The 27251-nt window shown below is 41.7% G+C and overlaps 1 protein-coding gene across 1 annotated transcript; it reads left to right on the forward strand.

The window, feature by feature from the left end:
- The first annotated feature begins 1372 nt into the window (after window positions 1–1372).
- On the forward strand, window positions 1373–27183 carry LOC115798475 (scavenger receptor cysteine-rich type 1 protein M130-like). The gene is made up of 11 exons (XM_030755323.1): window positions 1373–1415; window positions 2574–2720; window positions 3507–3626; window positions 3982–4146; window positions 21624–21929; window positions 22008–22289; window positions 24685–24990; window positions 25069–25353; window positions 26437–26535; window positions 26815–26900; window positions 27013–27183. Exons 1-11 carry the CDS (start codon window positions 1373–1375, stop codon window positions 27064–27066), a joined length of 1893 nt encoding a protein of 630 aa, XP_030611183.1. The 3' UTR covers window positions 27067–27183.
- The last annotated feature ends 68 nt before the right edge of the window (window positions 27184–27251 follow it).

Consider the following 27251-nt stretch of genomic DNA (forward strand, 5'->3'; position numbering starts at 1 on the left):
CCATAGTGTCAGTGTGAAGGATGAGTTAGCAGTGAGCCATTGACATTTTGACATTAAAGATGCTTCTTTAAGAAAAGACGTGTCAGGCTGAGCTGCAGCAGAGTGATCAGCTGGAAACAGGGCGATGCAAGCATCAGTGTTGAAGTGTACATACTGTCTCTCACATTCAGGCAAATGCAGCAAAACTTCACAGAACACGAAACATCACTGAAAGCAGCCCAGGACTTTCTGAAGGTAAATGAGCTGAGTATTCAAACCTCAGTGCAGCTGGCCTTCATTTTGCTGCTGAATCCTCTACTAAAGGCACAGCAAGCTTTCTCATTTGCCTCAACCCAGCTGCTAAAAATGCCAAAATATTTTTCCAGGACAAAAATCCAGTTTGTTTTGGAGGTCTTGCACATAAAATCTCCTGGAAAACATTGGCCTTTTGTTGCAGAAAAAGGAAGAGCCACAACATCCAGCAGCCAATGGAAGCTCCTAAAGCCCTTAGAATCTGAATCAGAACCATCTTAGATGGTAAAGAAAAAGAAAAACTATCAATCTATCTGACACATCGCTGAATGATCTGGGTTTGGTATCTATTTCTATGAGATGCTATAGAAGCTTTGTGCAGAATAAAGTAGAAACCTGTCCCTGTCCACGGAGAACAAGAGGTTTCCTGATTAATATTTGTAGCATTTTATAAAAACAAAAACATACTTTGAGTTTAATTCTTTGCTATGAAAGGCTACAGTAACATGTTTTCACTATACAAATGAGCCTGTGTAGAACCACACTGCAAACATTGACTATCTAACTACATGTAAGTTTCACAATCTTACATTCAGCCGAAAAGTATTTTTGATCTTGTTTTGTCTAAAGACTAGATATTTTTTCTTATTTCAAGAAATCTTACCAAGTGAAATTATTTCACTGCACTGGCAGATTATTTCACTTACTTTGGAAAGATTCAGACTATAATCAAGTGAAATAATCTGCCAGTGCAGTGAGATAATTTCACTTGGTAAGATTTCTTGAAATAAGACAAAATATCTAGTCTTTAGACAAAACAAGTTTAATAATCTTACACATTCAGCTCTTGCTTAGTATATCACTCTCAAAACAAGATCAAAAATACTTTTTGGCTGAATTTGAGATTGTGAGACTTACTTAAATGGTCAATTTTTGCAGTGCAGAAAAATGGCCCACGCATTAAAGGGTTAAACACAGTCAGTACATTTCCAACATCTACTTTATCTTTAATACGCAGTTAATCAGTGACGCAATTTCTGAGAAACTGCTCATCAGTTGGCTGATGATATCAAGTAAAGGAAACGAGAGTTTATAGCAGAGGAGAGCTGACGAGACCCACAGACAGAGGAGACATCTGGACATGGATCACCTGCTGACTCTGACGGTGTTGCTGTGGAGTTCAGGTAGGACTTGGTTCAAATTTAAAGCCTCGTTTTTTTAAACGAGGCTTTAAATTAAGTATTTTCATGGTGAGGGTGTGACCATTTAGATAAGATAAGATAAGATAAGATAGTGTTTATTTGTCACATGCACAGTTATACACAGTACAATGCACAGTGAAATGTATTTTGTACCTGCAACCTTATATACACACACATATAAATTCTTCTTATTTATATGTGTGTGTATATAAGGTTGCAGGTACAAAATACATTTCACTGTGCATTGTACTGTGTATAACTGTGCATGTGACAAATAAACACTATCTTATCTTATCTTATCTTATCTAAATGGTCACACCCTCACCATGAAAATACTTAATTTAAAGCCTCGTTTAAAAAAAAATATCTGTAACTGGACTAAAATGTCTTCATAAAATTTTATCATCAATCTGGTGCTTTGGAAAACATTAAATAACATTACTGAGAAACGTAGAGACCTGTTGTTTAATACATAATAATTAATAATATAATAGTGACTTTGGTGTTTTATGTTTAGTGTTATGCACCGGAAACCAGAGCGCAACAGTAACACGACCCCCTGCTCCCATGAAGAACCAGCACCACAGTGAGGTTCACCGTCCCAAACAGAACGGTTTATTTATTTAATCTGTGTGCATGTGCGTGCGTGTGTGTGTAGATAAATACATTGTAGATATATACATTGCCATGTTTTGCAGTCTGATATTTATGTGTTATTATAGAAAAGGCAGAGGGGAACGGGACTGAACACCACAATACGGAGTCTTTCTCAGCAGAAATTCCAGAGTAATCTCAAACTGTTTGAATCAGTTTCGAATTGTTCCAGTTCAGATCTGCTCAGAGAAAATCCACCACAGTGTTAAATACTGAAGAAAACATTTCAAAGATAAAACTGGAGCCTGTAAAGTGAAACAGCTGAATATATTCCTAAAGCGTGGCATCTTTTTATTTACAGCAGCTTTATTTACAAAGGAAATGCTGTTGCATGAAGTATGCAAACACTTTATGCCGCTATCAGGAAAAATGGGATGGAGCATCCTGGTACTTTGGGATCTTCTTGTGGTATATTAAGTCATATGGCTGGTTTTACTTATCTGTCTGGTCTTTTCTTGTATTCCACAATCTTTTGTTTTTATGAAGGTGCTCAGTGTGAAACAGTCAAAGCTGACCTTGTGATGTTGGTGGATGAGTCTTGGAGCATCTCCAATAAAGACTTCAAAAGCATTCAGTTGTTTCTTAAGAGTGTTGTCAACAACCTCAACATCGGCCCAGACAGAGTCCAGATTGGTAAGATTTTTACTTATATTCCCACCACAAATCAGAGCCGGGCTGGGGGCGGGGCAAATGACCGGGCCCTTTATACCCAGATAATAAAGCTCATCATAATATCATTTTACAACATACACATGCCCACAACAGCGGGAATGTGTATGTTATGAAGTGGCATTCATGTTAGCTTAGTCCATAAAAATGCTCCACTTAGTTTACAATCTGTTGCCAAGTGACTGATGATGACGTTGGTAGACGGTTGGTGACGAGTTTTACCCAAAATACACTTGGAGAAAATATAGGCGATCCACTTGAAAATTTGCGTGTCATAAAGTTAAATGTAAGCGTGAAAATAAAGCCAGTCATGCAGCACAACATTTTATTCAATATTTTACACCTACTACATCCCTAAAGTCAGTTGGTCTTGTAAAGTTTTTAGCAACATGACTCAGTCCTGACTGTGGCAACCTTTAAAACCTTTAAAGTAGGTTATGTCAAAGGCCATACACTGTGTTCATCTGGATACACTCAGGAGAGGGCCCACCTTCTCTAGCTCTCCTCAGACGTGATAGAGGCCTGGCTACCTGAAATCTTATCCTCTCCTCTCTTCTCTCCCATCCGGGCCCCCTTTAGGCCCGGGCTGGGGGCGTGCCGTCCTCCCGGCCCCTGATTCCTACTACCTCTTGACTCTGTTTCTTTAAGAAAAAAAGTACTCAAATGCATGTATGTCAATTTATTCTTTCTATGGGTGCCTTAACAATAGCAACATGTCATTTGTGCTTACAGTGTGTGTTTTCTCTGCAGGTCTCACTTTGTACAGTGATACACCAAGGACCATGTGGCACCTGAACACCTACCAGACCAAACAACCCCTGCTGAAGGCCATAGCAGACCTAACACAATTTGGTGGAGGCACCAGGACAGGTGAGCAAGCAGCATGTTATCCAGTCTGGAGGAGGTTCTCACCATGAGAGACTGTAGGACCAGAGGCCCAGACTGGATCTGACTGGGAAATGGGAACCAAATATATTTTATTTCTGTGTATGTGTGAATGAAACAGATTAAGTATTTTTTGTATACTGAGCATTTTGTATGGAATCCATAAGATGACTTCATAAAACTCAGGAATACATCACTGAACAAGACAGAAGCTCTCAGATTGATTCTTGTTGAAATCCATCTTGGCGTGGAACCTGACTTCTTCTTCTGTGTTTACATTCATTGTGTGCTTTACACCATGAGCATTGCCACTTTCCACCTCTTTCTTGCCATCATACAGGAAAAGCTCTGAGACACATCCTCCATCACCAATTTAAACCCAATGTGGGAATGCGTCCGGACTCCAAAAAAACTGCTGTTCTGATTACAGATGGGGAATCCCAGGATGAAGTACTTCTTCCCTCAAAGAACCTGAAAGATACCGGCATCGAGATCTACTGTATTGGTGACTGATTTAAATTTTTGGATTGGTTAAGTCTTTGCTGTTAAAAAATAAAAACAGCTGCTGAAAAGTTTGTGATGCTACAGAAAGCTCTGAGATGCTCTTAAAACAATACCAAGAAAAAAATCAACATCTAGTAGTTTAGGTGACTTCTGTATGTCTCCAACACAGTGTACAAACATCCCCACCTAATGGCTGAAGGTGTCATATCCTGATGTCCTGTCACATTATTCAATCTCCTGAGCCTCAATTTCAGAAGCTGAAATCATTCGTTGGGACAGGTCACTGTTTTGCAAATCTACACAATGTCAGATTACTGTATGCTAAGTGCTTTGATAAACTTAATAGGCACCATCTGTTTACTTTTCAATGTGCTTTGACTTTTGTAATTTGAATAGATGTGAATCCTAGAAAATGATTCACTTTTCATAATGCTACATCGCTGCATGAAAAGTAGGAATTTGTATCTGCTGGAGTATAACTGCTCACCACAGTGTCAGGCAGCTTTTGAGAAAGAAAAACTTTGATCATCTCCTGTTCTTGCTGCTCCTCAGCTACAGTAGGTGTCTCCTTCCAGTTGCAAACTGATGCAAGTAATGTTGGTGCTGGTGCAGTTTTACTACAGGCAGATGATAATGATGTTTTAAAACCACTGAGTTAGTATTCTGTTCTTGAATAAGAAGCTCTTGCACCAATTTTGATGTCTGATGTTTGATGTCCATGTTGGTTGAGGTGTTCCTCTTCTTGTGTATACTGATCACAACTTGCTGACTTTCCTACGTTCTCTTCAGAATCCTAATCAAAGGTTGATGATATGAACCTACAGCCTTATCAGCTGGACATACATCATATTAAAGATAGTGAGAATGTAGAGGTGGATGCTCTATTGTGTACCTCTGTGTTAGTATACAGTACCAGTCAAAAGTTTAGACACACCTTCTCATTTAAGGGTTTTTTTTTTCCTACATTGTAAATTAATACTGAAGTCATTCAGACTAGAAAAGGAACACATAAGGAATCATGTAGTAAACTTTAAAGTGTTAAATAAACCAAAATCTATTTTAGATTTTAGATTCTTGAAAGTAGGCCCCTTTTGCTTTGATTACATCTTTGCACACTCTTGGCATTCTCTCAGTCAGCTTCATATATAGGCACAATAGCTTGTGCCTGTGTGTGTGGAGAGAACTGAAAGAACAAATGAGCCTTCATAGCACCCTCAGTAAAATGCTTTCTGAGGTCAACTTCACCAGCCTGACCTGGGGTTGTCAGCCAGGACTGCATTGGTGTTAAGAGCCAGAAGAGAATTTTTGTGAAAACTAATCTTATACTATTGTGATTGTGAATTTAGCAAAAAATTTAGACAGGGTTTAATAATGTCATATTTATAATGGGTGTACCTACTTTCTATACTTTATTATGGCCTGAAAAACAAACAGAAAACAAGCATTAGTCTTTTGTGTGTCAATGTTATTTAGTGAAGTGGATTAGCATTTAAATTTAATCAGTCCAAAGTAAATTCTGCATATAAATTGGCCCACATGACAAACAGTAACGTGAAACAGTCACTATGTAATAATTTTCCTCAAATTCATTTAAAAAATGTGGATTGCATCCCTTCAGGATCAAATTCAGTTCCAATCGATTTTACTAATTTACTAAGTGGATTCAATCCACCAAAAGTGAATCTGATTTAGTGCATCTAGAGTTAATTATCAGGTTAAGCAAAACCTAATATGAGCTTCTGTCTGTGAGAGAGTGAGTGAGTGTAAGCTGCTTCTGTTTTTTTTTTCCTTCTCTCTGTCTACAAGGTCAGTGTCAGTTGTCTCATTTTTCATCCAATTGTTAAGTTAACTTTTGCATTTTGGTCTCAAACTCATCAGAAAATTTAAAATACAAAATTAATGTTCTTAAATTAAAATTTGACACACCTCTGTAAGCTAAAGTAGAACAAAAAGAACACAAGAAAACAAAAAACAAGACATGGGATGAATCTCAAAATATCTAAAAATAATCATTTTAAAGTTCTCTAATTTTAAATAGCTATTGGAATACTTTGTCTGTACCTGTAAAATACCTGAAAAATTTACTGTTCAAATCTGACTCCATTGGATGAAAATCTGAGGGAAAATATCTTTAAAAGATTGAGAATCAAAATCATTTCAAAGCATTATACTGGACTCAAAATTATATTTATTCTGTAAGGGTCTCTACCCAAAAAAGCATAATTGTGGCAGACAAAATATGGCTTTCATTTCATTTTGTATAATTCTATGCTTTTAAATCTAAACCCCCTGTAGTGGGGTTTCACCACAAAACAAATAAAAATGTTATGGATAAAGTTTTTAATCAAAACGTAGATAGTTTTGGGTCATGGGTCATACTCACAATACTATTGTTTGTCTACCTTACATGCAGCTCACTGCAGACTTGGTATCTTTGGTCATCTAACTGAAATCAGAGCATGTGCTCCTTAGACCTCATGGGAATTATAAGAAAAAACAAAAGTTAGTGTTGAAGGAAGCATTAAACAATTTATACTCTTGAAACCACAAAATTCTGGCCCCTGTAGGGGTGGCCTTACAACAGTAGTTATGAGTCATACTATTGAATATAGCATAACTGAAATTAAACATTGAAATCAATTGCTTTCTGCCCGGGAGTTCCTTGACCTTTGACCCTCTAATATGCTCTGGTTCTTAACGGTGAGACCTGTGACTGAGCGTGCTTAAGGTCTACCACTCCCCACGTCGAAGAGGTCTCCTGTTGATGACCCCAGGGTTCTTTAGGCAGTCACTGACTGCAAAGGATTTTCATCCAAGTATTAAATACAGTCCCTATATTTAAAATGATAGTTTATGCAATCATTTATGAGCCTTTGAAAACTGTCTATAAAAATGTCTTTAATTCCTAAACAGTTGATACAAAACTTTAGTTAAATCCCTTGAATTAAAGCTGAAAGTCTGCACTTCAATCACATCTTGCTGGTTTGATTTCAAATCCACTGTGGTGGTATACAGAGGCTAAACAAAAGCTCTTTGTCCAGATACAGTGGCTTGCAAAATTATTCATACCCCTTGAACTTTTCCACATTTTGTCACATTACAACCACAAACAAATATATTTCACTGGAATTTAATGTGAAAGACCAACACAATGTGGTATACAATTGTGAAGTGGAAAGAAAATTATATATGATTCAAAACAATTTTTACAAAAAAAAAAAATGAAAAGTGCAGTGTGCAAAAGTATTCAGCCCCCCTGAGTCAATACTTTGTGGAACCACCTTTTGCTGCAATCACAGCTGCAAGTATTTTAGGGTATGTCTCCACCAGTTTTGCACATCTAGTTACTGAAATTTTTGCCCATTCTCCTTTGCAAAACAGCTCAAGCTCAGTCAAATTAGATGGAGAGCCTTTTGTGAACAGCAGTTTTCAGATCTTGCTACAAATTCTCGATTGGGTTTAGGTCTGGACTTTGACTTGGCCGTTCTAACACATGAATATGTTTGGTTTGAAACCATTCCATTGTAGCCCTGGCTTTATGTTTAGGGTCGTTGTCCTGCTGGAAGGTGAATCTTCGCCCCAGTCTCAAGTCTTTTGCAGACTTCAACAGGTTTTCCTCCAAGATTGCCCTGTATTTGGCTCCATCCATCTTCCCATCAACTCTGACCAACTTCCCTGTCCCTGCTGAAGAGAAGCAGCCCCAGAGCATGATGCTGCCACCACCATATTTGACAGTGGGGATGGTGTGTTCAGAGTGATGTGCAGTGTTAATTCTCCGTCACACATAGCGTTTTGCATTTTGGCCAAAAAGTTCAATTTTGGTCTCATCTGACCAAAGCACCTTGTTCCACATTTTTGCTGTGTCCCCAACATGGCTTCTGGAAAACTGCAAACGGGACTTTTTATGGTTTTCTTTTAACAATGGCTTTCTTCTTGCCACGCTTCCATAAAGCACATTTGTGCAGTGCACGACTAATAGTTGTCCTGTGGACAGATTCCCCCACCTGAGCTTTTGTCCAGAGTCACCATGGGCCTCTTGGCTGCATCTCTGATCAGTGCTCTCCTTGTTCGGCCTGTAAGTTTAGGTGGACGGCCTTGTCTTGGTAGGTTTACAGTTGTGCCATACTCTTTCCATTTCTGGATAATGGATTGAACAGTGCTCCGTGAGATGTTCAAAGCTTGGGAAATCTTTTTATAGCCTGAGCCTGTTTTAAACTTCTCCACAACCTTATTCCTGACCTGTCTGCTGTGTTCTTTGGACTTCATGATGCTGTTTACTCCCCAATATTCTCTTAACCAACCTCTGAGGCCGTCACAGAGCAGGTGTATTTGTACTGAGATTAGATTACACACAGGTGGACTGTTTTTAGTCATTAGCAGTCATCAGGCAACTTCTGAATGCAATTGGTTGCACTCAGAGAAAAGGGGGCTGAATACTTTTGCACACCACACTTTTCAGTTTTTTATTTGTAAAAAATGTTTTGAATCATGTATAATTTTTAGGGGTGGGACTCGATTAAAAAAATTAATCGAATTAATTAGAAGCTTTGTAATTAATTAATCGAAATTAATCGCATTTTAATCACATTTCAATATTTGACATGAGAAATATTAATTTAAGTTTAGTTGATGAATGAATCAATATACATAAGCTTAAACTTCAAAATTTTGTTTATTTTCCCACCAGTCTGCTACACAGACCAACGAAGGGTGGAAGTACTCCTGTGATAAGCAAACTCCTAAAATTAAAGTTAAGCATCATAACTGGATAGTTTTATTCAACATTAATCTCTCACTTAATATAGTTGGAAATTAATCATTCGCTCAGCTGTATTCCTTGATGTTGAAATGTGTTATCCTTGTTTTAACAGCTTATTTTGAATAAAAGAATTAAAATTAAACCACAAAAAGGAGAAAAAGTTCGTTCTCCGTTTAATCAGCTGCTTTTACACAGCTGTGCTTCGCACTCACGGTTGCTAGGCGACATGAGCTACGCAGAGGTGAGGGCAGGTGACTCTGATATGAAGGCTAGCCGCTCACTTCCGACCTTTGCGGTCTTCGTGGGCTGCGAAGGAGGTGGGTCGGGTCCTTCGCAGGATGCGGCCACTGAATTCATGGATCTGACTGTACTGTCAGAGTTAGTTATGGAAAAAAGTCTTTTGCTTTTTTGTCCTCATATGGAGTTGTGGGGGAGTCTGTTCTGCTGTTCACACACTGGGAAAAATGATCTAAAACATGAAAAATGGCACATAGCTCACATTTCAAGGCCAAACTATTAATATATTTTTCTTTCAGGTGTGGGGGACGTCAATAATTACGAAATGCAGCTTATCAGCTTTGATCAAACTAAAGTTTACTTCGTGGACAATTTTAACAGTCTCCAGGACATCCTCAAAAAATTCACTATCGACTACTGTAACAGTGTTAATACTTTCGGTAAGTAAAAATCCCATTATTGCATTACAGTGGGCATGTTAGTAACACACTGGTCTACTGGTGTTAGAATCAGTCTCAAATCATCAAAATTTAAAAGGAACAGAGGCTGGTAATTTGTGTGAGCACAGAGCGAGCTCATGGGACAAGTTAGATCTATGCATTTTGTAGAGATATTGCCATCATATTCAAAGACTGAAAAGATCCAAAGATTCTTTATAGCCATTATGCAGTTCTCAGCTTAAAACATGGACAGACACAATAAATAAATAATTCAATTTATTTCAATTCAATTTTATTTATATAGCACCAAATCACAACAAATAGTCTCCTCAAGGCACATCATATTGTAAAGATCCTACAATAGTTACAGAGACGATCCAACAGTCAAAACGACCCCCTATGAGCAGGTGTGGCGATGGCTATATGGATTCAAATTTGAGTAAGGTAAATAACACATGGGGGACCGTAAAGGATTGGAGCTTGAATCTCCGAGTCACCTAAGAAGACCGACAATGCCACCCTGGGATTTTCACTCAGGGAAATCTACTTTCAATATGTATATCAGTTACCAGGAAAAGAAAGACATTTAGGTTCGTTTCACTTCAGACAGAGTCTTTGTCAAGTTATAAAAAAAGTTGTTTACTGCAAATACTACAAAAAACAAAACAAAGCAATTGCATATATGCACAAATGATCTCTGAGCTGTGGCTTACCAGTGGGCGAGTGGGATGCCTGAAGAAAGAGTCACCAACTCACATGTGTATGGCGTGTCCCCTCCACCTACACACACTCAAACACAAAAAACAACTAAAGTGCCACATGAAGTGATACCTAGATAGCCACGGCACACAAAAGTAGATCCCACCACCGGGGCACCCAGTCAGCTCCACCACAAGTCGTCAGCTGCTAAATAAAAGAAACAACAAAACCTGAAACTGAGTGAGGCAAAGTGTGCTCCGAAAAGTGTGCACGGCTGGGGAGCGAGCATATTTCCAGCCCGAAAAAGAGATCTGACTCGGCGTCAGCAAACTTTTTAAAGATTCACTAAAAATCCCAGTGCCTGAAAGTGTGACAGAACCAGCGAGAGCCATGTTGCCGCCTGCTCTCTGGAGCCGACTATGAGAGCTCAGTTGTCTGGATAGGTGAGCTGTACCAACCTTTGTCTGTCTCCAAAGCAGGGACCACTTATACTGCTTTTTCCTCCAACGGTGTGTTTATTTCCTCCCTTAGTATCGCCACTGTTTTGTTTATTGCAGTAGGACTTATTATACCGTGGAAACGAGGTGGCCTGGCCACCCACAGAGGCCTCTTTCCCACCAACAGGGTTCTGGAGCCTGTGCCGTAATTTGAACCATTAGGCGGGTTTTCCACCGCCGAAGCACTCGGTGCTCGGCCGAAAAACGGGTTCAATTCCGGCCCCGCAAACTAGCTGGTCTGGAACCAGGAACGTGTGCCAAAAGCGGCAGAGGGGAGTGACTCTGCTGTCTCAACATCAAGTTTTCTACCATATTACATGTGTATTACATGAGAAAAGCGAAGCGATTTTCACGGCTGTGAATTAGGTTGGGCTCTAAGGCTGAACTTGCTGCTTTGTATCAGTTCATATCACAGATAAAAGGACACAAAGTGTGTACTTGTCGTCTTGATCTAATCGCTGTCTGTGTTTACCTCTGTGCTGCACACAGATGCTGCAGTAGTTTGGTTTGGACCATAAAACGTATTTGCAGCACAAGAAAGGGGAGCATGTTCTCCCACGTTTGTGCGCTTCGGCTTCCGTGTCCAGACAAGGACCCTCCCACGCTCATACCTAAAGGAGCAGTTCACAGAAACGCGGTGGGAACGCGGGCCCGTTCTTAATCGTTTCGCCGGTTCCTTGGGATCAGCACGGGAACTTGTTCCAGCTCCGGAACCTTGGCGGTGGGAAAGTAGCAAGAGAGGGGGTGCAAGGGTGCCACTGAAGGAGGTGAGCAGTCACTCGGCTCACTTGCAGCACTCTAGGTGATGCGATGTCACCCCCCAGTGTGTTTGCAGGGAAAGCATGTGGCCTGCAAACTGAGAATTTACAATTGCTTGAGAATATGCATTTTTTTTATTGATCGTAACATGGGAACGTGTACATTTCCATAGTTTGTTGGAGGCACCTTTATTGGGGCACAACACTGAAATACAGCAAAAACACTTGATGTGGTCACCTGAACATTTAACACATCCACACTAGGAATAACAACCTGAGGCAAAAAAAAAATATATATATATTTTGTGTGCAGGGAGTTTGTGCTTGGGAGACAGTGTTAGGAAAGTACGGCGCCTTCCGGGACTGACTATCTGAACAAGGCGGCACCTTTTGAGTGGCAACAAATGGAGGTGGAGCGGTGTCTCCCTGCCGCTGGAACCCCTTTCCACTTAATCCCACAGCTAGGAGAACTGAGGCTTCTCGCTGGTTGCGCACCCAAAGCAGCAATGGGTGCTGCTCTCTTGCCGGTGGGCAGAGAACCGGCAGACCAGCGAGAGCTAGCTGCCAGCTTGGACTTCGTATCACATCTAGGGATGATATCGCGCAGAGCCTCTGTCTGCTATTTCCTCAGTTCAAATTTAGCCTGAATGGCTTCGAGTTATTGCCCAAATAGCCCGACAGCAGACACTGGTTCCTCCAAATAAACAGCCCTGTCCCTATCCGGGACATCAGAGAGTATCAGCCACATATGCCGCAGTCCCACTACTGTTGAAGCCATCCCTCTGCCCAGGGAGAGTGCTGTACAGCAGGATGCATGGAGAATGTAATTCATGCTGACTCTGACCTCATTAAGGAGAGGTGCCAGTGTGCTGTCTGGGGGAACCAGTGGCCCGAGCTCCACCAGGCACATTGCCTGGTATGTCTGGAGCATAGTGACGGAGCTCATGGTGTCCAGCTGAGACACAAAGAATCTGCAGTGCTTGAACGGAAAAGTTGACAGGCCACACACAACATGATTATGGGACGGGGCCAGATAAGATGCCAGAGATGGCTCCATCGGAGGATGGTTGGCTAAGCCAGCCTCCTCTTTGCCATCAAGCTCCAGATACTGTCCATAGCCAAGCACAGTGACACAGGTAGACAGTGGTTTGCTCCATGAAGCGGTTGGTTCGGAGACAAAGTCTGGGAAAATTGGGAGACATTTTTTGACCATAGTGGGCTCATGCGAGAGGAAAAAACCCACGAACCATGATGGTTTCTGAGCTGGCAAAGGAGAGGACCAGTCCACCTGCAGCTTATCCCATGTGTGGCGCAACAGCAGAAAAAGAGACATGTCGTCTCTTTTTCTGCCAGTGCAGCTGCGGCGGCGGCGGCAAACTGGGTTGATGAGAGGCTCTCCTGCTCATCCTCCGACAGACCGTTCAAGTCTAGGCTGATGTCCAGCAGGTCATTGTCTTCCTGGTAAGCTAGCTCAGACTGAAACTGGCCAGCGCTCTCACATGGTTCCGGCTTGCTTTCGGTTAGCCCATCACCGTAATCCATGTGGTCCGCCCAGCTAATTGTGAGGACATCGACTGGATACTCCTTGCCTTCAGACCCGGACAGGGTCCCAGACTCGGAGGGGAGAGGGTCGTGCCGTGTGACAGCCGTCCTTCCCAGCACTTTCTCTACGAACATCACTCATCTCTCCAGGGTTGAGCACCGGAGCTGGCAACAAAAAGTACAGACTTCGGGCTCAGTCAATGCTCTACTAGTGTGGACAATTCCCAGGCGGACGGGGTACGCTTCGTGCTGGTCCGTGTCATGCAAAGAGAAACCGCACCCCTGAGAACAGAGGTGAACATATCTGCTTTGGTTGCTTCGGTTTGGTACTCATACCAAAACGCAAAGCAAAAAATGCTGCACAAGAAAAACTCAAAATTAGCACTCCGCGGGCAGCTCACACACCAACTGAGTGGCGGGGGATAACTTCAAGCCGGCAGATGTTACCGGTGCCAAGCTGGGCAGTAGCAAGCAGCACACAGCTGAGGTCAGGCTGTGTTGCCCAAAGATGAGAATTATCACAGTGGCTGTGGAAAAGACAGAGCGGAGACGATGATAACAGCCCACCACCTCATTTAATTCTGACATCATAAAAAAAAAAAAAAAAAAACTAATCTCTTACAAAAAACATTAAATAATATAAAAAACAACTCCAATAATTTTTTAGTAATAAACCAAAACCACAGTAAACAAATAACTTATTCATAAAGTGCAAATAATAAGATACACAATGCCAAATAATGCATACAATAATAAATTGTAACAAAATAATATAAACAGACACCATTTCCATTTGTACAATATATTACTTCCATTTTAATGTAATAGAGCTCAACCCACTCTATGATGCTGCTTCAAACAGCTTTCATAGCTTTCCCTCACTTTCAGTCTATCACACACCCACAGGCGCTTATTGGCCACATAACTGGAAATACGACTAATGGTGGGTAAACACTGAAAAGACTTAACATGGCGGTTTGACTTTGCCCTAAAATTGGGGCGTAATCATACACAATATAATCCAAACTGACCTCAGCTTACTGAAAGCACTTTGGCAAATCACACTGCTTAAATAGTGCTCCAAACAGCAACTTCTTTTACTACTGTTTCATTTAGCCCAGAACAATGGCGGACTCACGATAGAAATGAAGCCGCCTGCGCCATACCAGCAAATACAACTTTTTCCCCATGATAAAACATACTTTATATTCCTGTCTTATTCAAAACATTTGTATGTAATCCATACCAGTGTTAATTTTGACAGCAAATTGATTTAGTTTTAGTCATAGTCTTTTGACGAAAATGTAATTTAGTTTTAGTCATAATTTATTCAGCTGAATAGTTTCAGTTTTAGTCTAGTTTTAGTCGACAAAATTATCATAAGAATATAGTCGACTAAATCTACAGTCGATTTAGTCGACTAAAATATAAAGAGTGTAAAATGTAAATGCTTTTTCTTCAGTTCCCTTGAATCAGTCATTATACACACACAAAATTAAACATTTTTTAAAAGTTATGCAATATTATTAATAATATTAACACTAGTATTTCACATGCTTCCCACACACCTGATCATTAACACCACCTTACTGAGCGTTTTACAGCAGGACACGCTCTGAAAGGTACAGGGCAGTGTTCAGGACTAAGATTAGGAAAGGCTAATCCACCACGGTCTGTCTATCTGAGATTTTTCTTGGCCTGCCACTTCGGGCCTTAACTAAAACTGTGCCTGTGGTCTTCCATTTCCTCACTATGTTCCTCACAGTGGAAACTGACAGCTGAAAACTCTGAGAGAGCTTTTTGGATCCTTCCCCTAAACCATGATGTTGAACAATCTTTGTTTTCAGGTCATTTGAGAGTTGTTTTGAGGCTCCCATGTTGCCGCTCTTCAGAGAAGATGCAAAGAGGAGAAACACTTGCAATTGGCCACCTTAACCCTTTCTCATAATTGGATTCACCTGTGTATGTAGGTCAAGGGTCAATGAGCTTACAAAACAAATTTTATGTTCCAATAATTAGTGCTAAAGCTATTCAAATCAATAAAACCACAAGGGTGCCCAAACTTATGCACCTGTCTAATTTTGTTTAAATAATTATTGCACACATCACAGGTTATCTGCCTTAAAGGCGTGAATAGAGGTGTCTTCAGCAGGACACGCCAGGGCGTAATATCCCATACTCTATGTGTTATACCGAGTGAATCGACTGAAAGGGAACCAAAGCCGGTTATGCGTGAAACAGGAAAAACCAACTATCACACAGATGCCCAACACAGACTCAGAATGGGGGCATCCTTTAATCTTCCTACAGGCACGACACCGAAGTTATCACAACACCAATAAAAAACAGTGTGACTTCCTCTGCTTTTTAGAGGTGTAGATTTCTATTTATTACAATTGAACCTCTGCTAGCTTCTGTATGGAACTCTGTTGCTTCAGCCTGGCTTATCACCTGCTACAGCCTGGACCCTTGCTGGGTTGGATTTGCATTCCACTTGCTGGCCTGAACCTCTGTTGGCCCTGGCCTGGCCTTTCACCTGCTTCAGCCTGGACTTCAGCTAGCTTTAGACTGGCCTTCCACCTGCTGCAGCTAGGAGCATTAGCCAAGCCTTATACCTGGTACAGCCTGGACTTCTGTTACTTCACCCTGGCTTTTCACTTGTCACAGCCTGAACCTCTGTTGCCTTAGCTTGGCCTTCCACCTACTATTGCCTGTCTACTACACCTGCTGCCACACTTAGCTTGACACGCATTTCCTGATAAAAACTCCACTGGTTCTCTGTACATTACTGTGGCTACACACTCAGACTCATCCTCCCGAGCCTCTCAGTAAGCTTTTATCTGGAGATGTCTCGTCCTACTGGATCACCAAAATTGTTGGATGTCCTACCAGTTAGGTATCTTACTCAACTCTCTCCACTCATGTTACTGCAGCAGCTGTTTGGTCCTCAATCTTTGCTTGTGGTCACACCCTCCATGAAAGATAATCTACTGAATTGTTTTGATATTGCTCATATTAATAATACTCATGCTATTTATCTCTGGTAATGTTCACCCAAATCCTGGGCCCGCTTCAGATAAACCCACTAAATCTCATTTGTAATTTAGTGACTTCTGTGTAAAGTTTTGTGTTTTTTACATGTAAACATCTGTAGTCTCTTAAATTCTAGGCACTTTAATAATTTAAAAACATTGGTACATACTTCTAAACCTGATGTCTTAGCTATCTCTGAATCCTGGCTTAAGAAAAGTAACACTGATCTTGATATCTTGATATCAGGCTACAATGTATTTCATTAGGACACAGCCAGGTGTAGCTTTGTATGTTAAAGGCCAACTACATTGCACTGTTGCTCTTTCTAAGTCAGCCCCCAAGCAATTTGAGTTACTGGTGGTAAAGCTTAAACTCTCAACAAGTTATTTTCTCACTGTTGTTGTTTGTTACAGAAGACCTTCTGCCCCAGCTCCTTCATTAACAGCCCTTAATGAACTTCTACCACCATTTATCACCTCTGAATTTGTTCTTTTGGGTGATCTAAACTGGCATGTGATCAATTCCCCAGACATAGTTCAGCAGGAATTTGATACCTTAAATCTCTCCCAAATTATATCTGAGTCTACAGACCCAATCCCAAATCTCCCTCATCTTCCACACTGACAGAGCTCATTCTCACTAACATCCCATCTAACTACCAATCTGGAGTTTTCAGACAAATGAGTGATCATTTCTCTATTGCATATATATGCTCTGGCTGTTCTGTTAAACAGTCACCAGTGATTGTGACAAAGGGCTCTCTGAAGAACCTTAATATGCAGACCGGTTGTGGCACTGCCTTGGGACACAATCAATTCGGTCCACTCCTTAGATGAAGCCTGGACCTATTTTAAGAATACAGTGTTGTGGAAATTTTAGTGCATTAAATAAAAAAGAGTCTACTGCCATAGTTTTCTTTTGCAAATGTATTCTTGCAAGAAGGAATTTGGTCAATACAGAGCACACATCAATGCAGTGAGGAATTCAAAGAAACGAAGGAGACAGACCTTACTTATACAAAATCATAGAGCATCATATTACATTGTTCCAAGAATACGACATAAACATAAAAACAAGGAATAAAATAAATAAAATAAATATGATACAATAAAAGAAAACTAAAACTGACACACTAAAACAAGAGACACCACAACATAAAATCTGATGGGACTCAAACTGAACTCGAATTAAAAGCCAAGGTAAAGAGGTGAGTTTTTAGAGAGGATTTAAAAGACTGTATGGACTCTGCAGTATGAATATAAAATGGCAAATTATTCCACAGTCTAGAGGCTGTGACTGCAAAAGCCGGATGCCCTCTATGTTTAAAATGAGACCTCGGTTGCACTAAGAGCATCTGGCTAGATGATCTCAGTGCTCTCTTGGGGTTATAAAGTTTGAGCAGCTTAGCCAAATAGCTGGGTGCCGTTCCATTTAAGACTTTAATAGTAAGTAAAAGAATCTTAAAATCAATACGAGACTGGACAGGGAGCCAGTGTAAACCTGCTAAAACTGGAGTGATGTGTTCATGCTTTCTAGTACCTGTTAAAAGATGTGCAGCAGCATTTTGGACTACCTGCAAACGATGGAGAGATGATCCTTCAAGACCCAAATACAGAGAATTACAGTAGTCCAATCTAGAGGTGATGAAAGCATGAATAATTTTTTCAAGGTCCTTTGGAGGAAGATAGGATCTAGCTTTGGCAATCAGCCGTAACTGATAGAAACTGGTCTTTACAACTGTGTTTACTTGCTTCTCAAATTTAAACGAACTATCAAAAAACACTCCAAGGTTTCTGACAGCCGAGGAACAGTAAGATGCAAGAGGGCCAAGAATACCAGTTAGCTTATCCACAGGGATGCGGCTTCCAAACACAATAGTTTCTGTCTTGGTTTCATTTAAAGTAAGAAAGTTCTGTGTTAACCAGTCTTTGACATCATGAAGACAGTTAAACAGAGGCTGCAGCAGGACAGAAGCATCCAATTTAATAGGGAGATAAATTTGGATGTCATTTGCATAACAATGAAAGGGAATATTGTACTTCCTAAATATCTCTCCTAAAGGCAGCATATATAATGAAAACAAGACTGGACCCAAAATGGACCCCTGAGGCACACCACAACAAATATTGGCTGAGGGAGAGGAATATTCCCCCAGGGCTACAGAAAAAGACCTCTCAAATAGATAGGATCTAAACCAAGACAAAACTGTGCCTTTAAGACCAACAGCATGTTCAAGTCTCGACAAAAGAATGTTGTGATCCACCGTGTCAAAGGCAGCAGTTAAGTCTAAAAGAACCAAAACAGCAGAACAACCCAAGTCAACAGTTAAAAGAAGGTCATTAAAAACTCTTAAAAGTGCTGTCTCTGTGCTGTGATGGGATCTAAAACCAGACTGAAACTCTTCACAGATACCATGAGTAGTTAAAAAGGTTTGAAGTTGATTAAAAACAACCTTTTCCAATATTTTGGACATAAAAGGTAGTTTGGAAATTGGCCTATAATTGGAAAGAACATATAGCTCAAGATTTTTCTTTTTAATAACAGGCTGCACAACAGCATGCTTGAAGGCAACTGCTACACAGCCTGATAAAAGTGAGGCATTCAGTATGGGCAAAATACTGGGCCCAATGATGTGAAGAGTTTCTCTAAGCAGGCAAGAGGGAACAATATCCAGAGGGGAATTAGAAGGCCTTAGTTGAGATACCACTTCCTTTAAAACTAAAAAAAAGTCACAGGCTCAAACTGCTGAGAAATTTGAAGATGAATCTTGGTCTAAAACAGTCCAGTCTTGTCTGTTGCTCAGCCTTCCCCTTCCAGCAATACTGGTTTCTCCTTCAAATCCCTTTCTATTTCAGAAGTGCTGGATGAACTCACTAAATTAGATCCAAACAAATCTGCTGGCTTTGACGGATTTGATCCCATGTTCTTAAAAGCATTGGCTCACATTATTGCTGCTCCCATCACAAGAACATTTAACCTGTCTCTACAGCTCTGTCTTCCCTTCTGACTGGAAATCAGCCATGATTTTTTCCCTCTTCAAAGGTTGCTCCTGCTCAAACCCCAACTGCCATCAGCCCATTTCCATTTTACCATGTCTAGCCAAAGTCCTGGAGAGGCTGGTTTATAAACAGCGAATCCACTTCCTTGTTTCAAACGATATTCTGTCTGACCTTCAATCTGGTTTTCGTGCTGGACATGGATGTATGACCACTGTCACAAAGGTCCTTGATGACATCATCACAGCATTAGACAGCAAGCAGATCTGCAAAACTGCCAAAAACTTCATTGACTTGCCAAAGCCACTGATTCAGTCGATCATAGGATTATAGGATCCTCTTGTGTCGGTTTTCCAGCATTGTTCTGTCCACCACCTGCTGCGACTGGTTTGCTAGCTATCTAGCTGACAGTGTCCAGCAGCTGAAAACATCTTGTCAGAATCATTAACCATCTCCATAGGTGTGTCTCAGGGCTCCATCTTGGGACTAACCTTGTTCTCTATCTACATTAATGATGTAGCCAAAGCTGTTGGCAGTTACGAAATCCATCTGTATGCTGATGACACCATCCTATATTCAGTTGGCCCTTCACACCATTCTACAGCATCTACTCTTCAACTAAGCGTCATCTCTTCTTTCACAACATCCATTTCCTTCTTAACACCAAAAGGACCAAATGCATCATCTTAAAAAAAAAGAAAATGAGGCATCCAACCCCCACAAGATCAGCTGTGCCAATGGTACAGCTTTGGAATATGTTAACTGTGGTGGAAAAAATAAGTTGAGCTCTGAAACGAAACTGATTTTTTGATGATTTATTTAAAGTAAAGAATTAACCTTTGCAAAGGGATCAATACAACATGAACAGCCTTCGCACCAGCATTGACCAAACACAGAAGTAACACACATTCCTTTATACTATTGTGTTGATACAGTCTTGTTCCACTTATCCATGGGGAGTTCAGATTTCCTACCACCAAGTAGCACCTGCAAGATAACAAATGCGCCATGGCCTTGGACACAGCCTACAGTCAACTTGTTTTTTTTTTCATTTTCACACACTCGGTCTTTGTGCTAGAAAATAACAATCACATACCAAAGAGGTACATAGAGGTTATTTGAGTTGAAAAACAAATTTTCCATTACATTAACTCTTACAACTACCTAGGCATCTAGTTCATCTGTCTTTCACCACACATCAATAATCTTCAGACGAAAGTCAAAGCCAGACTAGCTTTCCTTTCCTTTAATAAAGCCTCCTTCACTAATACTGCCAAGTACACTCTCGTCAAGATGACAATACTCCCACTTCTGGACTATGGCAACATCATCTACAAAAAGGCATCAAGCACTGCTTTCAGAAAATGATACTCTTTATCACTCAGCCATCCACTTTGCCACTAATGCGCGTTTCCACACTCATCACTGTGACTTCTATAAACTGGTGGGCTGGCCTTCCCTTCATACCCAGCAGCTCCATCACTGGTTTCACTTTGTCTATAAGGCTATGTTCACACTGCAGCCTGAAGTGAGCCAAATCTGATCTTTTCATGACAGTCTGAACAACACAGATCAGATTTTTACAAGTGCAAACTAGGCCACTTGGATATGTGGTCCCCAATCCGATACATATCTGATTTTTTCAAATGTGATCCATGTCTGTATGGCCAGGTTGCATTCATCTGACCTGTATGTCAATGACACTCGACAAACATCACTATTCTGTGTCCTGACCCCTGTTTACTTCCGCAAACACTGAGCACACTTGCTACATGTGTTGGTATTGCGTCCTCTACTGTGCATGCGGGACACTTTTAGGTTGTTTGCAGTTCACACAGGAGATCACATACAAGTCGCATATATTTGGAAATGTGAACGACCACGCAGAAAAAAATCTGATTTCACAAAAAATCGGAATTGAGCATTAAGGCCTGCAGTGTGAACATAGCCTAAGACAATCCTGGGCAAGACTCCACCTTATGTCGTTTCTTCTTCACGTTGCCCAGGATAAATTGCTAACTCACCTATTCTTCTTACTCCTGGTTTTTATTGCTGTTCTCATGATTTACATGCTTGGTCCATGTTAATCTGTGATTTCTATTTTATCTTTAGTTTGCTTATATGTTTATGTGTATCTATGTGTCATGGAGCTATTTCTCAGCCAGGTCATGTTTGTAAAAGAGAACTGGTTCTCAGACATTTTACTTAGTAAAATAAATGTTTAATAATAATAAACAGTAATTGTGTACAGAGTTGGGAATCAATCTTCATTCAAATCCATTAAATATTTCATAACCTCTTCAAGAATTTGTATGTGTTTTAATATTTTTTAGTGTGTAAATGTAAGGATGAGCATGTATGATAATTTGCAATATAGCAAAACCTTTACTGGTACTGGACCATGTAAAATGGTCAAAATTGTAGGATGTGGATGTTTCTGGTTGCTCGGCAACTGTACTGTTTTATCTATATGAAAAGTGCATCTCAGTAACAAACTCTCTCTCTCTCTCTCTCCAGACTCTGTCAGGCTGCTGAATGGTTCCAGTCTGTGTTCAGGCAGGCTGGAGGAGAAGTCTAACCAGAACTGGTCCTCAGTGTGTGAAGCTGACTTTGGCCAGCAGGATGCAGAGGTGGTCTGTAGGGAGCTTGACTGTGGTCCGCCTTCAGTCCTCCAGGGGGTGCTCTATGGAGAAGTGGAGGCTCCAATGTGGACCAAAGAGTTTCAGTGTAGAGGAAATGAGTCTGCTATCCTGGACTGTAGAAGCTCAGGCTCAGTGAGAAAAAGCTGCTCACCTGACAAAGTTGTTGGACTCACCTGCTCAGGTAGAAGAGGATCTGTAGCTTTGATTTGGTTTAAACTCACTTTATTCTTTCACTGATGACTCTGTGGTTTCTGTTCAGAGCCTGTCAGGTTGGTGGGAGGAGCCAATCGCTGTGCAGGTACACTGGAGGTGAGACGAGGAGAGTGGAGACCAGTGGCAATGGATATCTGGAACCTGAAAGATGCAGCTGCTGCCTGTGGACAGATGAACTGTGGTTCTGCTGTTTCTGTAGAAAATACAAAGAAATCCACACAGACAGTGTGGTGGATTGAGTCACACTGTGTTCAGTCTGGATATGCTCTGAAAGAGTGTGCATCAGCAGAAGACCAATCTTCCTCCATCCTGGATATCACATGTTCAGGTAAGTCTGTCAGAGACATACCTGTGTAATGATGTTTCTCAGTACCTCTGTCTTCTGTGACAGCGATTGTATTAGAAAGTCACTAAAACATGTTCTTGATTTTCTCATTTGGTAGGAATGTTGAGACACAGCTGTCTGCTGGTTGTTAGTCTGTTATCATCAACTTGTCTAAGAGTACAAGAACCCATTGTCTTGTTTTTGAATATTAATTATTCTGTTGCCTCTAGTAATCTTCTAGTGTCCTGAATCCCAAATCCATCTGGAGACCGGTAAGGGATCACATCATTGGTGATGTCAACAAGTTTTTGGAATACAGCCATAGTCAATTATTTTTGATCTGGTACAAACCTTTAAAATATTCTGACTCTGGCACAGTTTTTACACTGACACACACTGTGTAAGCCCTTCCATGAAGCGTCACCTTATTGTGGTAGAGAGGTTTACTTGCCCAAATTAGGATTATTGAGCGAGAGTCTTGTGGTCAGGCAAGACTCATTCATTGACTGTGAATGAGTGAAATGGGCCACCCCTCCTGTCGACACACCACCAGCACAAGCAGCTGTAGGGTTCTGGTGCAGTGTGGATCAAGTGGCAGTCAAACGCGGAGGTCTTGGCAGAGGTAGAGAGCAAAGGTGGGTATACATGTATCCCACTGGTTCAGTACCTCTACATTCTCTGCGCCTTCAGATCGGGGAACAGGTCAGGGAGCGTTCCACAGGTTGGGTAACAGGTCCCGACTGTTGCCTGCATTTATGCTCTGAATAAGTCAGAGTACCCAGCCTACTTGGAGTCTATGAATGGGGTGCTGTAAGGTGTCTGGTGACTCCATTGTCCTGCTGGGGGACTTCAATGGTCATGTGGGCAATGACAGTGTAACCTGAGGGGTACAATTGGGAGGAATGGCTTGCCCAACCTGAAACTGAATGGTCCATAAGTGCACGTGGCAACAGGGCACCCCCATGCTGAAGGTCAATGATTAATTTGCAATTGTATTGTCAGACCTTTGGACATATGTTCTGTAAACACGAATGAAGAGAGGAGCTGAGCTGTTAACTGATCACCACCTGGTGGTGAGTTAGATCAGGTAGCAGGGGGGTGGTGCGTGCAAAGGGATGCATTAGGGGCCCTATATGTACACAAAGCACGGCAACAGCGGAGGATTTCAGCTTTCCAGGCTGTCTCTGAAAGTCTCCAAAAGTCACTGAAGCCACCAGAAAAAGTCGCTAGATTTGTCACTAGTCACTTTTTTGGAAAAAAGTGACTAACTCTAGTGACAAAGTCACTAAGTTGGCAACACTGGGTGTAGGAGAAGTTCAGAGAGGCCATGGAACAAGACGTTCAGTCATCCTTGAAGCAATTCTGGCAAACCTTTAGATGACTCAGGAGGATGAAGCAGTTTACGCTCCACACGGTATATATAGGGGACAGGACTGCTGACATCAGCTGAGGATATACTCTGACTGGAAGAACCTCCTCAATCCCACTGACACACCTTCTGTAGCAGAAGCAGAGTCTGGAGATGAAGGAGATGATTTGCCAATCACTAAGGGAGAGGTCACTCGGGTCGTTAAGCCATTAGTGGCAAATCCCCTGGGATGGAGTTTCTGAAGGCCCTGGATGTTGTGGGGCTGTTGCAGCTGACACACTTCTAGTGTTGTGTGAAGATCTGGGGTGGTGCCTCTGGATTGGTCGACTGGGGTGGTGGTACCCTGTTCAAGATGAGGACCGGAGAGTGCGTTCCAACTATAGGGGTTAACACTCCTCAGCCTCTCGAGCAAGGTCTATACCAAGTTATTGGAGAGGAGAGTCCATCCATTACTCAAACCTCAGATTCAGGAGGAACAATGTGGTCTTCATCCTGGCTGTGGACCAGCTCTTTATCCTCTTGCTGATATTTGAGGGTGCTTGGGAGTTTACCCATCCAGTCTACATGTGTTTTGTGGACTTGGCCCATATTGCCGGTAATAAGTCTAAATCGTTCCCGGTCAGTGTTGGACTCCGTCAGGGCTCCCCTTTATCAGTGATTCTGTTTATAACTTTTATAGACAGAATTTCTAGGTGCAAACACAAAGTGGAGGAGTGTGGTTTGGTGATTGCAGGATCTCGTCTCTGCTTTTTGCAGATGATGTGGTTTTGCTGGCTTCACTGAGCGAGCAATACCTTCCAACTTTAACTCAGCAGGAGAAGACACACTGGTGTTTTTAAATGCTGATTTTTGTGAGGATGGTGAAGTCTGGATTCAGTCTTTATGGAAAAACTGAAGACGTGATCTAAGGGTTCAAGAAGTGAAAGAGAAGAAGCAAATTTTTGGACACATGCTGGTGACTTTGAATTGTATAAATTAGTACATGGATATAATCACTTTTGTTCTTCTCCCTCTCTTTTGTCTCTTCAGACTCTGTCAGGCTGCTGAATGGTTCCAGTCTGTGTTCAGGCAGGCTGGAGGTGAAGTCTAACCAGTACTGGTCCTCAGTGTGTGAAGCTGACTTTGGCCAGCAGGATGCAGAGGTGGTCTGTAGGGAGCTTGACTGTGGTCCGCCTTCAGTCCTCCAGGGGGTGCTCTATGGAGAAGTGGAGGCTCCAATGTGGACCAAAGAGTTTCAGTGTAGAGGAAATGAGTCTGCTCTCCTGGACTGTAGAAGCTCAGGCTCAGCGAGAAAAAGCTGCTCAACTGGCAAAGTTGTTGTACTCACCTGCTCAGGTAGAAGAGGATCTATAGCTTTGATTTGGTTTAAACTCACTTTATTCTTTCACTGATGACTCTGTGGTTTCTGTTCAGAGCCTGTCAGGTTGGTGGGAGGAGCCAGTCGCTGTGCAGGTACACTGGAGGTGAAACAAGGACTGTGGAGATCTGTAGAGGCCTCGGGCTGGACCCTGATGGAAGCAGCTGTAGCCTGCAGAGAGTTGGGCTGTGGCTCTGCTGTTTTAACAGGAAGCACAAATGCATCCTTGGATGGACCTACGTGGAAGATCACACCTGACTGTGTTAAATCTGGATCTACACTGAGGGAGTGTGCCACATCATCATCACAGCCATCCACCATCCTGGAGCTCATCTGCTCAGGTAGGTGACTTCATCCAGTGTGCTCCTTCATCTGTCACATAACTGTCAGTGCTTTCCAGTTTGCTGTAAAATTATACATTGATGAATGAATTTTAAAATTTTAATTAATTAAACAGACTTTGTTCACTGACAATCAAAGCCTAATCCAGTCTTGCTTTGTAAAATTAGAAATATTGCAAAAGTCAGACAAACACTTTGGAATAATAACTGAACACCTTATCCACACCCTCATTTCCTCCCGATTAGATTAAGTCTCCTGTCTACAGTTAGGATAAAACACAGCAGTAAGACTCCTTACAAATACAGTGTACAGAGTTAGAGGAGCTCCTGTAAGGATATTAGATGATAGGTGAGGACTGGCTGAAGGCCTCTCTGAAACCCTGTGAGGTTCTCCCAAAAGTGTAAGTTCTACAACTTACACTTTTTGAAGGATCTGCTGCTAACGTCTTGGTACCAGCAGAAACCTTCAGAGGTTTGGTAGAGTCCGGGTCTGTGCTGGTTTCATGTTCATCAGGTGAGTTTAATGTTTTGGTTCCTTAGTGTAGAACCGCACTGAAACCTTCACCTGGAGAAACACCTCTCGAATTTGAGTCTGACCAACACCTTTAAGTCAGAGATGTACAAAGGTTGAGGTCTAGTCTCCTTAAGCCATTTTAAGATCTGTGCATAGTTTCTTCATCAGCAGTCCCACTTTGATAAGTTCCTCATCAATTCAGGCTGTAAACCTTCATCTGCAACCTAATTAATAACTACCAGTACGGTTAAATTGCCTGTACTTGTATTTCCAACTACCTCATCTCATGCAGTTCAAGTATAACTTATTTTTTCAGCCAATCATCTCTCTGTGTACAGACCTGCTGGTTCAGCCAACCATCTCCTTCTTGTCCATGGGTGGGGACTCCCAAGTCCAGCAGCAGGAGTCTTCTTGGGTTTTAAAAGGCTCCAGCTTCACCATCAGCTGCTCCATCCAGCCTCAATACCCAGGAGGCTCTTTCCAGCTATCCTTCACCTCCTCCAACACAACGAACAACTACACCCACCCAGCTGTCAATCACTCTGCCCACTTTCTGTTCCCTGCTGCAGAGCCCACCCACCAAGGAAACTACAGCTGTGTTTATCATGTCTTCGTGTTTTCTCATAACTTCTCCTCTGAGAGCCGTCAGCTGTCTCTCATTGTCTCAGGTGAGCTGAACCAGAGTCGAGCTCAGGTATGAAACATGAGAAAGTCCTCAGCAGAAGGTCCCACCTGACGCAGACTCAAATGGCTCCAACTCAGAGATGTAGGAGGGGCCTGTTACATAATGTACATGTCAGTATAGGAGCAAGAGAAGCTACAGAAGCATGATGATGTCAGGAAACATCATGATGCCATGATACTGGAATTTCTGGAGGATTATTCAGCTTTGCTGATGTTTGTGTTTGATGGCAGCTGTTGTTCTCCTTCCCTCTAATGTGTCTCAGCAGATCCAACAGTGTTTCTCATCAGACTGGTGCTCCTGCTGCTGAGCCTGCTGCTCTTCATCTCTGCCATCTGTTTTACCCATAAGGTAATGTGGACACATCTACTGATTAGAGGACACTGCGAAATGAAGCTCTCAACCTGTATGAAGAGGGCAGCGACACGTTGACTCACATCTATGCGCTGCTGTTTCTCTGCAGGTGACCAGGAGGCAGCAGCCGAGCCTACAGGTGGACCTGGAGCCGAATGATTAAAACCTCGGTGCTTCCAGGAGTGGAGGAGAAAGGAGAAGCAAGCAGCACAGTTATTGCTGGCACAGAGCCGATTTTACAGTATAGTCTGCATACAATTCGGTCGATAAATTTTTGAATTATGACACATTTTCTTGCAGTTCTACCTGTGTACATCATGACAGTGGATTTTAAATCAGTCACAACAT

Source organism: Archocentrus centrarchus, chromosome 19 (genome assembly GCF_007364275.1).
Source record: "Archocentrus centrarchus isolate MPI-CPG fArcCen1 chromosome 19, fArcCen1, whole genome shotgun sequence".
In the NCBI taxonomy this organism is placed as follows: domain Eukaryota; kingdom Metazoa; phylum Chordata; class Actinopteri; order Cichliformes; family Cichlidae; genus Archocentrus; species Archocentrus centrarchus.